Below are 16240 nucleotides of genomic sequence, written 5' to 3'. Positions count from 1 at the left end.
TTTTTTTTTTTTTTTTTTTTTTTGAAAAAATAGAAATAAATATAAATTCAAATTTAAAAAGCCATAGTATTCTACATTTTATTTTATTTTAATCTATATTTTTTAAATATCTGAATTAAATCTTCATACTTTTAATTATTTGTAAAAACTAATTTCTAATATTAGATTGTCATGAGTTATTTTTGGAAAAGTAAACAAAAAAAAAAAGTTGGGTGTTTGTCCCATGGATTTGGTATTTAACCCACAGATATGTTATTCGTGTATGGAACCACTTTCGCAAATTTGTTAATTTTAAATAATTCATTCATTTATAAGAATACAACATATTGCATACCATCGTAATTGTGAGATCGCATATCGATTGAGGATGAGAACGAAATATTTTTTATAAAGATGTAGAAACCTCTCTTTAGCTGAGTTTTAAAAACCTCACGAGAAAGTTCGAAAGGAAAACTAAAAAAAGACAATATCTACTGGCGATAGCTGAATCTAGACACTAATATCATAAATATTGACAACAGGAAACTACACTAACAGCTCATGAGCAACAATCTCTTACAGCTGAAGCAACTACTTCATTCATCAATCAATCATATCAAATCATGATCATTCATATACACCAAAAACCAAAATTAAGATAACCCAATACGTCGTGTACCTAATGATAATGAACTATGTCCCTGTCGTCCACAAACTTAAACGTAGAAGCTGCACCAAACTTCTTTACCACCTCATGTTCTTCTTCTGCAAATTTATCGTCCCTGTTGATATAATAATCTCTGTTGCCATAATTGTGAGTTGAAGAAGGGTCGTGCACGCTTTTAGCTCGACACGGTAGGTTGGCGAGCATGTTGACTCGACCAGAATGACTAATTTCTATCACCACTTTGTCATCTTCCACAGAAAGGGGTTGCTTCCATGGCTCCCCATCAATTCTCATGTACGTGTGGTTAATTGCACCTTTATGAAACTCGAAGTGAACCCTTCTTGCCTGCATCAATATTCGGAATGGGGCAACCAAGAGTAGTGTTAGTTTCATTAGCACAGCATCAAAGGGAGGTGATTTACTACAATCGTGTCAGTTCGTTAAGAGTGTTTTAGAATCTGATCCAATTCTGGTTTTTGCTTGAAGTTACCTGACCAAGACGAGTTCCATGTCCATTTGGCGCAAGCAGGACGAGCCCATGCCAAGCGTTTCTAAAACCAACGATCTCAATAAGCCCATCATCCACATATGGAGGAGTTAGATCTCTCTGTAAGACATAACATTATGTAATATGTTAATTACAACCAGAATGATCTAAACAACAGCTCGCGGTTTAAGAGTGGAAAACAAGCTTGGAACTAACATCATGTAATTTATTTTTGCTTGGATCTCCCCAAGGATCAAGTCCACCAGAAAAACTTGGCAAATTGAGACAAATTATAGATCTGATACTGCATTTGAGATTGGAAAGAAAGTGTCAAAGCCTATTATCCATTTTTAAGGAGATCATTCATTTGCACCTCAGCTATGTGCAGAAAGTAAAGATTTCATATGACGCAATGTTAGGCAGCAAAATGAACAACCAACCCATTGAAAAAAGGTTATTTTGAATCACCTTGAGGGAATCACGAGGTCCTCCCAGATACCTTCCCTCCTCATGATCTTCACCGCTGCAAGATTTGCTATGTTCCTGCATTACATCAACTCATTCTAAATCACAGAATGTTGACATTGACAAGAACTAGCAACTAAGTTGCTAGTTCAAACTAAGGCAGATAACACGACCTAAGGTCCAGACGTAAAGGTACAACTATCGTTTTTTTCTTTTTAAATAATTACGAATGTTGCTTGGGTTAGTTCATGCGCACCAACTCTGGGATAAACACTGAATTAAATATAAACAATGATCTAGACAGGTGACCACTGCTTAAATAATCATATAAAGATAAACCAAAGACATACCTGGAAGGAGGATGACATAAAGGAGAAACAAACCATCCTTGTTTACAAGCAATCTTCAAATATGCTTTCTGCCTCAACCAAAAGAGACATTGATTGTTTAGTATAATTATAACAAAAGTATTGGTAAAGACGCAAAAGTAAAACAATTGAAGCACATATTAACCTAGAAAAACTATAGAAAAGCAAAACATACAGGTACCCATCATTTAATGTAGAGTGGATATAATCGTGAGACATAACATGCCAAATGTCTAGCGAACTAAATTATAGATAATTTAAATATAATATATTTCATCTCCGACAATGTTCTAGTACTACAGATATCAGGAAAAGTCTTGGATTGTCGGCAGTTGACAACTGCAAGGCTCCCTCCCCATTAATAAGGATCAAATTTACTTGGCACGTGAGAAAGATTTAACAAAGGAGAATTATTGGTCATTTTTTGTGCAAATCCTAACGGTAAATTTAAGGTGTTTCAGACTTGAAAGGAAAAATAAATCATTACCTGATTAGTTAATTGATTCTTAAAATTTTCTGGATTCAACTTTCTCTCGGAGTGAAAAGCATATGATACCTGAGCATCCATTCCTGTATAGACCATTCATCAAATTTCTGAGGAACTCAATTGGAATGTTTTTAAGTTTACCTGTACCAGGCAGAAATTAAAATAGAGCTTCATCATTGTACATGGATTATGCTACCATTGTCTATTATAAAAAAAATAGTTAAACTATCATACAACGCCAAAAGGCATAGTCCAATTGTACTCCATATCAAGGTCAAGATTCCTTATGTTGTTTAAAAAAAGGATAATTCTAGTAATCCGACCCCATATCATTACTAAACACAGTATATCGCGGTTATGATAATGTAGGAGGGTTGTGCTACAGGGCTATTCTTGATTTGAGCTTAATCAAATAAAGGTAAAGAGCTAGTCACTTTTGCTTCTTTGATCGCTCAGTAGCTGATTAAAAGTCGAAATTATCTGTGGAGGCATGTAAAAACATCATGGCTGCAGAATTTGAATGACAAATCTGTCGTTAGAATCAGAAAAGTATACATGAGGAATAATTGATAGGGTTGGAGGCTTGCATTTCTAAACCCATAGCTCAATCAAATGAAGCCACATGATTCAAATCACCCACGCTATTTAACCTTTTTAACAATATACTTTTAATGTCATTACATAATGATTCAGTGAAGTGATAGAATGTGATGAAGCAAAAAAAATTCTTACCAATACTGAAGTAATTCCAAAATCCACCACGAAATAGATGCCAACCGTCCTGAAAATGGCCAAAACAAGGTGAAAAACATAGACCACAATGCCATACAAAGAAAAAAAAAAAAAATCACACCAGTAAAAAGCTAGCAAACTCAAGCCCGACCCCTAATGAGTAATTGAAAGTCTCTAGTGTTAGTGAATAATAAAAGAACAAATAAATGAAATTCTTGCAGCAATACAGAAATCCAAATCTAGGCTTGTTTTATGTCCTAGCTAATTAGGATACTATTCTAAAACTCAACTCCAATTGGAGTAAGAAGTACTTAATGTTGCTTTTAGAAAAATATACTTGATGCTTTGAAATCCTAATTCTAAACTTCGCTATAAACCTTGATTCAAACCAATTAGTTGAATTTAATGTATTTCTAATATGACGGAAAACAATTGTTAAAACCTGTTGATGCCCTCTTGTGGTGTATAGGTAAAGCTTACTATTTTCTTTTCTATTTTATTACTATTTCTTTCCAATCAATCCATGAATTTAATTTCATAATTCAACAGGACCAATCAGAGTGTTCTTTATCCCTCTGGTGGTGTCCATATTTTAGGTACACCTTCATTTTTCTCATGACATTTTTAGTTTCCTACCGATGGATTATGAGCATTAGTGCTGGAGTTAGAACAGTTCAACATGCTAAACATATAAGCAGTGGAAAGAATCAAAAGGAATTTTTTTAAAAAATAAGAACCAAGACAAGTTTACTATATTTTGGTTGACAGGCTGGGATACCTGATGGAATGCGTGCAAACAGTGAGGCAGCTCAAGAGGTGCAATAGAATCAGAAGAACCTTCCTTCGGACTTCGCATTCTCATGAGAATATGCCAGCTGGAATACAAAAAAAATTGAGTTTATGAAGAAAACAATAACAGTTTCATTCTTATTAACCAAAAAACTTTCCCATTTCACTAAAATTCAGTAAACATATTAAATATGTGCAATGATAGAAACTGCCCCTGATTCGGAGCAACAAAGCTTTTGATCTACAGCCATGCCGGTGCAGCATTCAATTAACAGATAGTTATTTAAGACAAAATGACTAGTTGATCTAAAAAGGAGTAGCTTGGTAATACCAGAATCATGCCACAATTATCAATACTTCCATCCACTAAATAACTCCCGTAGTCTGCCCATTCATTGGTGATGTGAGTTGAGAATTAATCATATTATTTCACACTTCAATTGATAAACATTAGTAATGACAATGTTTAAATATACGTACATCACACACCCTTACACTACATAATTAGTTGATCATGCTAGAACAAAAAAAAAAATTAAGAAACATGCTTGGATTTGGCGTTTATAGATGTTTTACCTATCAATCTTCATTTCTCTTGCACTCTTTACTTGACTCAAGAATAATTCAACGGATTCACGGTCTGTGCCAGGATTTTTCTTTCCCTGTGAATTAACAACAGTTACTATTTTCAAACTCAGACTTAAATCAGTCCAAGCACCAAGAGTAATGTACACAGAAAGCACAATTGACATGGTGCCTGGTAAAGTGACAGCTCATATAAGTGATTGCATAGAAAAAACTTCTAAACAGGCCCGAAATATTAGTAAATGCTAAATGTCTTGCCAGGAAATAGACATGATTGGTTTTGTCAGAGTTTACATTGGATAAGACCATTAGAACATATTCCAGTGAAATGACTAAAATTTCAAAGCCAAATACTAAGCAAAATATACAAGTTAAGATTTGCTGATCCGTTAACATTTTAATTTAATCCCGTGAACATGAAGAACATAGCCTTAGATAATATGAGTGTAAACACCATTATCCATATAAATAGCAAAAAAAAAAAAAATATCAAAAGCACAGGTGTAACAAAAGAAAGAAATACCCAGCCGAAGGAAAAGTGAAGATTGTTTCCAGTTCCCAATGGTACTGTAGCAATTTTAGGTGGATGAGGCAGTCTCATATCAGAAACTACTCCAAGAAGCCAGCTTGCAGTACCATCTCCACCTGCAACCTGATAATTAGAATCACATATTAAAAGCAAGGAGTAGAGATCGGTGATAATTGACAACTTATGGCCTCGACAATTGATGAAACCGTAACAGACACTCAATCATGTGTTCTCACTGGTAGACAATATAAGTGAAATCCCAACTCGACAAGTAACTCACAATTAGTTTAAGATTCTTTTCAATATGAGCAGCCAAGAGATCTCCCTTGTCCTTGAGCATGCCAAGGTTATGATAAAGTCGATGTAGCACCTTGTCAGGAAGACTCTCTCCCAGATCAAAAACCTGAAGAAAGTTGCCTCAAATTCGAACATCCACAACCGTAAAAAAACTCAAAAATGAAACAATAATATCCTGCATTAACACGGGTCAAATTACCTGATTTTTATTGAGAAGAGAACGGTATCTGACAAGGAGTTCACCTCCAAGCTGACCGCCACTTTTGGAGTTAATGAAAACAATTACTGGACAAACAGGGGGATGGCTAACTCTTTCCACCTCTGATCCAAGAGATAAAATATAGTTGGGAACAAAAAAGTCCTTCAAGTTAATCTCAGACATGATGCTTCCCATTGCTAAAAGCCTGTTGCAGAGGAAATCTTTTACGAGGCATTAATATATATAGTACTCGACTAACTAATGATAAGCCTACATGCCTTACACCTCAATTTTGAAAAGTATTTCAAACTCAAAACTTCCAAGCAAGAATGTCACTGTACCGCCTAGTGTACTCATAAAAAGACCTTTGACATTTCAAAACGAAAAAAGTGTAGATGTTTTGACCTTTACCATGGACCCAAAAGGAATCAGACAACCACCCTTATGGTGGTCAAGATTGAATAGCTGGAAAACCCTTTGTCTACCTTTGGAAAATAAAAGTTCAGAACATGCGACATTTTCTCCTTCTAGAAACGTGCTCAGGAATGTAACAAGGTGAATATCTTGTTACGAATCCAGAGCCCAAAGGAAATAATTGTAGGACCTTTTAGGACATGAACATACTTCCCTTTAACTCTGTACGCAGAAGGAGACAGAAAATCAAAAAAGAATTCCTCCATCTCTCAGAAAAAGAGCAGAAACTTCAATTTCCAGCCATTAGAAACGTAAAAAGAACAGAACCCCCCAAAATTAGGAATCAAAATAGAAATTGATCAAAAGCCCAAATGTCCGAGACGTAGAAGCAAAAGAACTCGACCATCAAAAAACGAAATCACAATAAAGATAACGGAATCAGATGCATAGAAAGATTAGACGATTAGCAAGAGACAGCCTCAATACCTGGAAACGAATTCGTCGCGGAGATTCAAAACGGTCAGGGAAAGATCCAATGAAAGCTTAAAACAGAAGCAATTACGGGGGGATGGTTTGTGGGTCGTTTTCCATGACGGAACAGGAAGCAATAAGAAGGAGAAAAGAGAAGCAGAATCGAAACTTCTTGGCGTATTCGTCTTACCATTTCAACGAACGTAAAGGAATTTTGGGAAAGAGAGGTGGGAAATGTTCTTCACCTGCCTTCCCTTTTGTCGTCTTAAATTTTTCCTCGTCTTCGCGCCAACCCCATCGTCCTTTTTTTTTTTTTTTTTTTTGGCTGCTAAATTAATAAAAATTACTCTTAAAATATATATTAAACTTTTAATAATTTCCTTAAATTTAATATATAAAAAAATTTAAATAATCTTAAACTCTTAAAAATGCTCTTACAAAATCAATAATATTTCATTTTTAAAATATTTCAAAAATATACTTAACCTTTCCCCATATTTTTGATAAGTTTATAATAATATTTTTGTGAAGAAAAAGTAAAATAATAATTAAAGAAACAAACTCTTTGAATCCCCATTGAAATTACACCAACTTATCATAGAAATCATATTGTTAATTAATTAAAATATTATAATATATTAATAAAAAATTGTAACTTATTTTTTCGTTTAAAGCATTTTAGATTTTAATTTTATGATTTTAAAGTTATATTCATGTATCCATATTGATTTGTCATTGTCATTTAGATAAAATTAAATATTAGTTTGGCATACCTTTTAAAACACTTTTTTATTTAAAAAAAAAACACTTTTTTTATATATTTGTTTTAATTAAATATTTTATATGTTTTATTCCATTTTAAGCTTTTGATCACCTTTTTTTTTTAACCAAATTTGATTATTCAAAATGATTTTTAACCCAAAAAAAAACATTTTTGTGGTCGTGCTCCTAATCTGAAAATTCTATTCTTCTCAAATAAGGCTCTGACTAATAAAATAAACTAATGCAGGTTAGAGAAGATGGAACATTAAGATTCGAACCGAGAATAAAAGTAGAACTAAAATTATTGAAAGACGTTCGGAACTATCCCACTTTCAATTTTATATCTGCCAGAGCATCGAAAATTTTAAATTTTTTTAAAAATTGTTATATCTAATAAAATACTAAACTTACAATTTTATATTGAGTAGATCATCTGTTTTCAAATTTTCGTACTATTATTGTTTGTTTGAAATAAATGTTTTTATATGGTTTCAACTTTGGGTTGTGTCTCCATTATTAAGTGCTGGTGTTTTGGTTGAAAACTTGCACGGTAGATGTGAATATTTCAATTGGGTTGAAAATGTATGGAAATAGAGTAACAATGATTGATACTTACGTGTTGAAAAATGAACGATAAAGGAAAGGCATCAAATTTCTATGGCGTAAAAATATATTTACTTTATTTGTAGCATTGGTCAAAGTTGACTATAAAAACCGACACATTAATAGAATTATTCATGTGACTCGACGTTTCCACCAAGTTAAACTACCCAACCAAAATCATGAACGTTGGGTTGGCTTGGATTGAATTTTTTTAAAATTGAATTAGTTTGGTGTGTAAGTTGTTATTATTATTATTATTTTTTTGTTGAGTTAATCTCTGAAAAATAAGGTGCAATTCAATCCAATCCTACCATATTTTTATAACTAATGTTAACGATGAGTCATGACTTATAAATATTTGATATTAAAATATATATAGATTAAAATAGCTGTATCAACCAATAATATAAATTTAAATGAAAATATAAATCAATTTTAAAATTTTATTTCTCAAACAAATTTATTTTCTCCCAAAGGTGTTCCTTTTCTAAAGAGATGCTTTAAGAAATAAAAGATAAAGTAACGAGACTTCTAAATTTAAAATTATTGGACTAGAATATTAGAATATTTCAAATACTTTTCAACTATTTATTTAGCATTCATAAACGTATTAAATTTGTGCACAAAATAATAACTAAAACCTATCATAAGCCACTTCAAGCGGATGACTCTTCGATCATTGATTCATTCACAGAGTATGATGCAGTAGAAGCATCATATAATATTTATATTATATAGAATTTATTATTGAAATTAGTTTTGTTTTAAGATCTAGATCATGCGAGGCGATGATCAAGAACAAAAAAAAAAAAAAAAAAAAAAAAAAAAAAAAAAAAAAAAAAAAAAAAAAAAAAAAAAAAAAAAAAAAAAAAAAAAAAAAAAAAAAAAAAAAAAAAAAAAGATAAATTTTGACAAAAATTGTTTACCCAAAAGTACTTGGCCATTCTATCAAGTTTTTTTGAAAAAAAAAAAAAAGAAAGGTGCACACTTTTTGGTCAAAAATCTCGTCTAAACTTGGCAGACGAACAACAAACAAGCAGGATTGGACTCATTTCCGATTTCCACAGATGGAGGGGCAAACTCTTCGACAAAAGAACCACAAATATTTAGACTAAAATCCATATCTATACTAAGAAGATGTTAGAAATAAAATTATATTCATCGTGTCGATCTCCCATTCCTAGTGTAATATCCACATCAAGCCTTGAAATCATTTTCGTAACTTCTATAGAAGTGCTCAAAGTCTCTCAAATGCCGTTTTTGATGTATTTGGTGTTTGAATCCCGAGAAGTCCCTCCAGCAATTTTAAGAAACATGTTTTTATATAAAAATAAGATAGTGTTAAGATGTTGTCTCTAAACCGAGCATATTTTCCACCCTTTTCTTTATTTCGGTAGCATTGTGACACTCTAAGCAACGTCCCGAACCTACCTTGGTGGTCATGGAATGTTTTAGCATTGCTACAATATTATGCAATGTTATAAGCTCATTGAGTTAACCTACAAGGTAATGAGTATATAATAATTTTATGTTATATTTTATTTAGTTAAAAAGTAAGTTTTTAAGTTCTTTTTCTTAAACTATATTTTTATAATTTAGATCATTATAGTTTTTGGTTATAAATTCTTTAAACAGCTTCAAACTAATAAAAAACAAGTCTTCCAAAAAATAAAATACTCGATGAAACTTTATTTTATCAAGTAAAAAATAAATAAATAAACTCTAAAATTAAATTAAATAAGAATAAAAAATCAATTAGTTTTAATATATATAATATATATATATAATTAATTAACATTAATGAAATAATCAAATTGGGTTTACCAAACAAGTTTGCTCAATTGCAACCTATCAATTAGACATCTTCACAAGATGGGGCGGGATGGAGAAGCATCCCTGCCACCTATTTCATTTTCTATCCCTATGAAATTTTCTATTTATTTTTGCAGGGACCATGACAAAGATTCTTGCAGTCCCTTGGCCCGTAGGTCCTAACACAAGGTTAGAATTCTAACTCTTCCGGAGTGCTATCTCCGCTGATGGCTTGGGCCCCCCGGAAGAGGGCCTTCTTTGACCTCCACCTACGCTGCACAGGAAAGGCCTAAAGCCAATCCCAGGTTACAGTGAAGTACGGGCTACCCTCCACCTACGCTGCGCAGGAAAGGCCTAAAGCCAACCCTAGGGTACAGTGAAGTATGGGCCAAACACAAGGTTAGAATTCTAGCTCTTCCGGAGTGGTATCTCACAGATGGCTCAGGCCCCCCGAAAGGGGGCCTTCTTCACCCTCCACCTATGCTACGCAGGAAAAGCCCAAAGCGAATCCCAGGAAACAGGGGCTGCCCTCCACCTACGCTGCGCAGGAAAGGCCTAAAGCCAACCCTAGGGTAAGTGAAGTACGGGCCAAACACAAGGTTAGAATTCTAGCTCTTCCGGAGTGGTATCTCACAGATGGCTCAGGCCCCCCGAAAGGGAGCCTTCTTCACCCTCCACCTATGCTACGCAGGAAAAGCCCAAAGCGAATCCCAGGGAATAGTGAAACTTCATGGGTCTTTTTGTCCGGGTGCAGGTAGTTTGCATCTTCAAGTACGGGCCAAACACAAGGTTAGAATTCTAGCTCTTCCGGAGTGGTATCTCACAGATGGCTCAGGCCCCCCGAAAGGGAGCCTTCTTCACCCTCCACCTATGCTACGCAGGAAAAGCCCAAAGCGAATCCCAGGGAATAGTGAAACTTCATGGGTCTTTTTGTCCGGGTGCAGGTAGTTTGCATCTTCACAGACATGTCTATTTTCACCGATTTGCATCTTCACAGACATGTCTATTTCGGGAGCCTTCTTCACCCTCCACCTATGCTACGCAGGAAAAGCCCAAAGCGAATTCCAGGGAATAGTGAAACTTCATGGGTCTTTTTGTCCGGGTGCAGGTAGTTTGCATCTTCACAGACATGTCTATTTTCACCGATTTGCATCTTCACAGACATGTCTATTTCACCGAGTCTTTCTCTGGGACAGTGCCCAGATCATTACATCTTCCGTGCGGGTCGGAACTTACCCGACAAGAAATTTTGCTAGAATTAGAGCAAATTGGGTTCCTCACACGGAGTTTTTTCCATTTGTTATTCCTTTAAAAAACAATCATATAAAAGAATATTTTTAATGTATACATTTTATTATTTAATATAAACTCTTAACCGATGTTGGTTGATTCACTGGTGTTATTAGAATTTGAAATTGATCTATTATTTCACCTACAAACAAATCATAAAATTTTAATTAATGTATGTCTAAATTATAAGCATATAATTTGAAAGCTAAAAATTGCAACACAAGTTAATGGCTTAATGGCTTTTTGTTTTCCTGTATATTCAATAAGTGAAGTAAATAAATCAGTAATTAATAATTACAAAATAAAAAGAAAAATCAACAGAAGCCCTTAAACTCTTGGTTTAGAGCATCCTCGAGCAAGAACCAGGACTCGTCCATCAATTCAGGGCTCAATCTGAACATAAGAACACAAAACTCCATCTGATTGAGAGCGCCATCACCGTCGAAATCCCCCTCCCTCAACATTTCTCTCAGATCCTCATCGCTCAGATCCGCCAGCCCTAGCGCCGCCGCGTTTCTCTTCAGACTCTCGAAATCAATCACCCCCTTCTCTCTGTCCTTCAGAAGATTGAATCCATTGCAAAGCTCCCCGATCAGCCCCTCGCCGCCCAGCCTCTCCGCCATCTTCGGTAGCCAGTCCTCGAATCCGGATTGGTCTGCGACAAACGCCATCGGAGTAAGAAAGCGAGATAGAATTAGGGATTGGGAATTAGGGATTGGGAATTAGGGATTAGGAATTAGGGCTTGAGTTTGAGCTGAAGAAGGGGGAGTGGGGAGGGGGATGATATATAGGGGGGGAAGACTGAAGAGTAAAGAAGAAGAAGAAGAAGGTCAATGGGGACTTCGGAGAAGGAGCGGCCATGGACGCCAACTAAGTTACAGATAATAATGAAAAGAGTGGTTACACGCTGATGCGGATTTGCAGGCTATGTCATTTCGAAGAACCCTCCTTCCAGGGGTATATTCGTCATTCTCTCTCAAAGATGCCATTCCGGTTCTGCCGTCCTTTCCGGGATTAGTCTGCTTCAGTCATAAATAGCCATGGAGGGTAGAATCGTCTTTTCATCTCGAGGCTGCCAATATATAAATAACTAATTAAATGCACCGTCGATTATTATTAGTTGTGCACGTCTTTTATCAATTTTATATTTTACTAAAAAGTTAGTTTTTTTTTCATAAATATATTAAATCTTTATTTTTAACCAAAATATTATAATTCAAATTTGCATCTTTATAATACCTCTCTTTGAGAAGAATCATGGATAGGATCGAACTCAGTTGGCGACCTACCACCTCGTGCAACGCTTCGTTGTATTCATGGGATCATAATCTAACGAAGTCTAGGTCATAAGTCATTCTAACCATGCTTGAGAGAGGCACGACATGGGAGTAGGTTTTTCTTTAGTAGCCTAAGCAAAGTACAATAAGTGGGTACAGAACTTGAAAAATGTAACAACCTGAAATTTTTTACTTAATTTAAGGTTGCTATTGTATACGTACCATAAACATTGAATGTGGAAGATTTCATTTAAATTCCATAAAACATAATCTTTAACTTAAAACACAGTCATGGTCTTACGTGTTTCGAAAACATCTTTAAAACGACACAACAAAACACTAAATAAAATAAATAAGCGTTTAAGTTAAAAACATCCTATTCTAGCCTAAGTCTAAGAAAATAAATACCACTATCCTATGCATGTGCCATGGTCTCGAGTTGCGATGCTGTCGTTAGCCATACAGGAATGTCTTGCCTTAACTTGAAAAATGTAGTAGCACATGGCTTGAGTATTTAAAGAAATACTCAATAAGTGACTCCACTATTGGAGTTAAATGCAACAATCACATGCAAACGAGATGATGGGACCTATCTTTCAATCTGTCTTCCTATGGTGCTGTTCTAATCGGTAATTTTGACGTGTACCATATACTCTACACAGTCCATACATGCGAGTATGGACTCACCAGTCAGTTCGTATACCGCTGGGCCACTTTCCTTGTCCGGCGAGCATACTCTGGGAGCTCCTTAGGCCGGACACCCGTTAAAACTAGTCACCATCATGGCAGCGCTATGCAAACATAACGATCGTTGTCCTACCATTGGATGTATGCGTTCGTACCCTCGTGATAGAATAGGGGTATCCCCCAAATGCATGAGCACACATAACGCATGAGGTCCCCAATATTTTACTTTTATCATTAATGAATATAATCCCACTGTCATCTTTCATGCTTAGCATGTCATTTCTCATTTTCAGTCTACGTATCATACATAATCCTAACGGGATTACATTTCATTTCATTTGTCGTGATATCATGTCATTCATAACATGTTGTATACATACAATTTAGAAAACATAACACAACGCTCCATGCTTTTAACATGTCATTTCATAACGTGCAATTCATATAACAATTTCCTCAATGGTCACACAAAACAATCTAAACATGACACATCACATCACATCACATCACAATATATCGCATCATAAACATTGAATATCGTAAGCACTTCGTGGTCATATCGTTCCCTAACTTATCATAGCCTTAACGTTCTTATACCTATCACAGTCCTATCGTTACGTGAACGTACTTTAGTGATATCATTACAGGAACGTATCCTAACGCTATCATTCTATCAATCTATCACAAACCTATCCCTTCCTACCCATAACCTAACCGTATTCTTTCATCAATCTCTCCTATCCATAGCACTCCGGTATGTAACCTAACCTTAACGTTTCATGAACATATCTTACTCCTATCGTCACATTTTGTTTCGTGCATCCTTCTCGTATCCTATCTTAAACCTATCATTGAACACATCGTACCATAACTATTATTATACAATTCACATATTATAACATAACATAAATATAATATAAGCATACCGATTAACAGATAATTCACACATATCAGTATATATGATACGTGCAAAACCACAGGTACGTGTCAACATCAAATATAACTATGCTGATAGTAAGACCACTTACTTGGCTAGCTTAAGTCGTTGTCACGAATATATCTTTAATGAAAGTTCGATTCCGTCCTTTGAAATCCGAGTCAACCTATGTGAGCTCATGACATCAGTTTCAAGTTTGAAATCTACAAAATTATTTCTCTATTATTAAAAGTCTTGAAATGTTATATGTATGTAATTATATTTTTATTAAAAATTTTATTTTCCATAGTTACTATTTATAAAAATATAGATACACCTATTTCAAGTTATTTTAGGTTTTACTACTCTTTGTATTTACCTTTCTTTCTCTATTTAGTTTGTGGTTTTTAATTCCTTAATTTTTTTTAATCTATTAGGTTTCCAAATTTTTTATTATCTGAGTGTTTACTTGAGTGTTTACTGTTAACAAATTTTCTTGGTCATTTATTTTTAGTCTATTCATTTGACTACTATATAAATTTAATCTAATATTACTAATCTGACCTGATTTGGTAGAATTCGTATAAATGATTGACATTTAGTTTCTAAATCAAACTAAACCATTGTAATAATTGAGATCGGCTGTGATTTAAAAAAAAAATAGGATAAAAGAAAATGAAGATTTAATATATACCTTATTCATCGGGTGAATCTCACTCGGATAAAGACCATTCTCATTTTTTTTTTATCAAATCTGACGATTATTGTTTTTCCGTTTCTTTTTGGAGTAACGGTTACTTCCTAGCTTACTTCCTAGTGTGAGGATGAGTTGAGAAAAGATAATTGTGGGAATGGATGAGAGGTTAGTGGAGATAAAATGATGTTTTTTTTGTTTATTTATTATTATTATTTTAACTATTTTTTATAATTATTTTTATTTGTTTATTTATGTTTGGGTTATTACAGAAAAACACACCGGATAAGTTCCAATAGGCAAGTATGCCAACAAGACTACAATGTCATGAAAGATGATGTCAATTTGGAAGGAGAAAACTAACCGGATATATAGGTACAACACATGAAATTTTTTGCTATGCCTCGTGTTATGATAAAAGTTGAATGTAGATACCAATTCAGGAATTTGAATCAACACTCGTAATGGTTGTATTAAGGATGCAAAGGCACTACCATACATGATTAAGGGAACAACAGAGGTGAACATTTGGAACGCAAGGTATTTATCCAATTGAGAAAGAAACTTCTTATGAATAGACATAAGCTCGTCACTATTAAACTACAAATGCCACAGATGCAGTTGGTAGTATAAATTCGCTAATGTCAGGAGGAGGCCCAGGAGCTATCATACCACAATAGACCTAGGTAGTGCCAAGATTTGGTTAGGATTGAAATAGCTTGATGTGATATGAGGGAGGAGGCCCAGGAGCTATCGTACCACAATAGACCCAGGTAGTGCCAAAATTTGGTTAGGATTGAAAGAGCCTACTTTCGGTGGCATGACAGGACAATAACATGAGAGTGTGTCTAGATCAAACTAAGTGGATAAAGATCATGTAAGAGATAAAGACTTGTGAATGGAGGACCTTCGTCACATTGGCTAGGTTAGGCCTCAACAAAAACCAAGTGATACACTAGGAAGAGCTCGTACAAGAACGAAAGGGATAAACTCGTATGCTAGTTAAGGAATGACTTAATACGTCAATACGATGGATTTCAAGATTTTTAGGATCAATGTAGATTTTGAGTATGTTGAGAAGGAATTATAAGAGAACTTGCAAAAGCATTTCAATATTTTGTGACCTACGAAGATAGAGAAGTAACCACACCATGAATGAAGATTTTTAGAGTTGACGGGATAGGGTGACTAGTGAATGGATATGAGGGCCGATATGACTAAGATCGTTGAATATCCCTCTTATAGATATCCTCATTGGGATATTAAGTTGAGAGAATGAAGGAAGTTTTAGCACAAATATGTTGTTTTGATGCCCGAAATAACCACAAGAACAACTTATAGGCTTGTGAGGACTAAGGATAGACCGTTCTCCCGTCATGGACCTAGGTCGCCTGATAAAGAGGCGTGTAAGCTTAAGAACTTGATGTGGCATGAAAATTTCCCTAGCCAAGATCACATAGAAGAAGGAGCAACCTAAGAGAAATAATAAGAGATGCCAACACTTAGTTATTCTAAGACTAAAAACTTTGAAAATTTTGCCATTTTATCAGTCATTATTGATTTTTTTAAAAAAACTATAAATTATTATACCAATGCACATATCTAATTTTTAATTATTAGAACATTTACTTAATTTTTAATTATTACAATATTTAAATAAAAAGATAGTGTATTACTTAAATAAGCTCATGTTAAAAGTTCCACAAAAAAAAAAAAAAAAAAAAAAAAAA

At 34.3% G+C, this 16240-nt stretch overlaps 2 protein-coding genes across 4 annotated transcripts; both read right to left on the bottom strand.

Moving 5' to 3' along the window:
* Positions 1-555: 555 nt before the first annotated feature.
* On the bottom strand, positions 556-6784 carry LOC111435973 (diacylglycerol kinase 5-like). 3 transcript variants are annotated; one of them, XM_023073620.1, is made up of 13 exons: positions 6485-6784; positions 5585-5805; positions 5369-5491; positions 5083-5211; positions 4551-4636; positions 3964-4060; positions 3186-3234; positions 2454-2536; positions 1949-2016; positions 1602-1676; positions 1350-1437; positions 1137-1253; positions 556-991 (listed from the first exon to the last, which is right to left on the bottom strand). In XM_023073620.1, exons 2-13 carry the CDS (start codon positions 5777-5779, stop codon positions 659-661), a joined length of 1443 nt encoding a protein of 480 aa, XP_022929388.1. In that variant the 5' UTR covers positions 5780-5805; positions 6485-6784; the 3' UTR covers positions 556-658. The 3 variants fall into 3 exon arrangements, with proteins under 3 accessions (XP_022929388.1, XP_022929387.1, XP_022929389.1); XM_023073619.1 differs by having other exon boundaries at positions 5585-5789; XM_023073621.1 differs by lacking the exon at positions 6485-6784 and adding an exon at positions 6209-6448 and having other exon boundaries at positions 5585-5789.
* Positions 6785-11160: 4376 nt separating this feature from the next.
* On the bottom strand, positions 11161-11933 carry LOC111435976 (calcium-binding protein PBP1-like). Its single transcript, XM_023073623.1, has one exon. It carries the CDS (start codon positions 11605-11607, stop codon positions 11251-11253), a length of 357 nt encoding a protein of 118 aa, XP_022929391.1. The 5' UTR covers positions 11608-11933; the 3' UTR covers positions 11161-11250.
* Between the last annotated feature and the right edge of the window lie 4307 nt (positions 11934-16240).

The sequence above is a fragment of the Cucurbita moschata genome, unplaced genomic scaffold, assembly GCF_002738365.1.
Source record: "Cucurbita moschata cultivar Rifu unplaced genomic scaffold, Cmos_1.0 Cmo_Scf00051, whole genome shotgun sequence".
Lineage (NCBI taxonomy): Eukaryota > Viridiplantae > Streptophyta > Magnoliopsida > Cucurbitales > Cucurbitaceae > Cucurbita > Cucurbita moschata.
The sequence above is the reverse complement of the archived record's forward strand: the minus strand, read 5'-3'. Positions and strand labels throughout refer to the sequence as shown.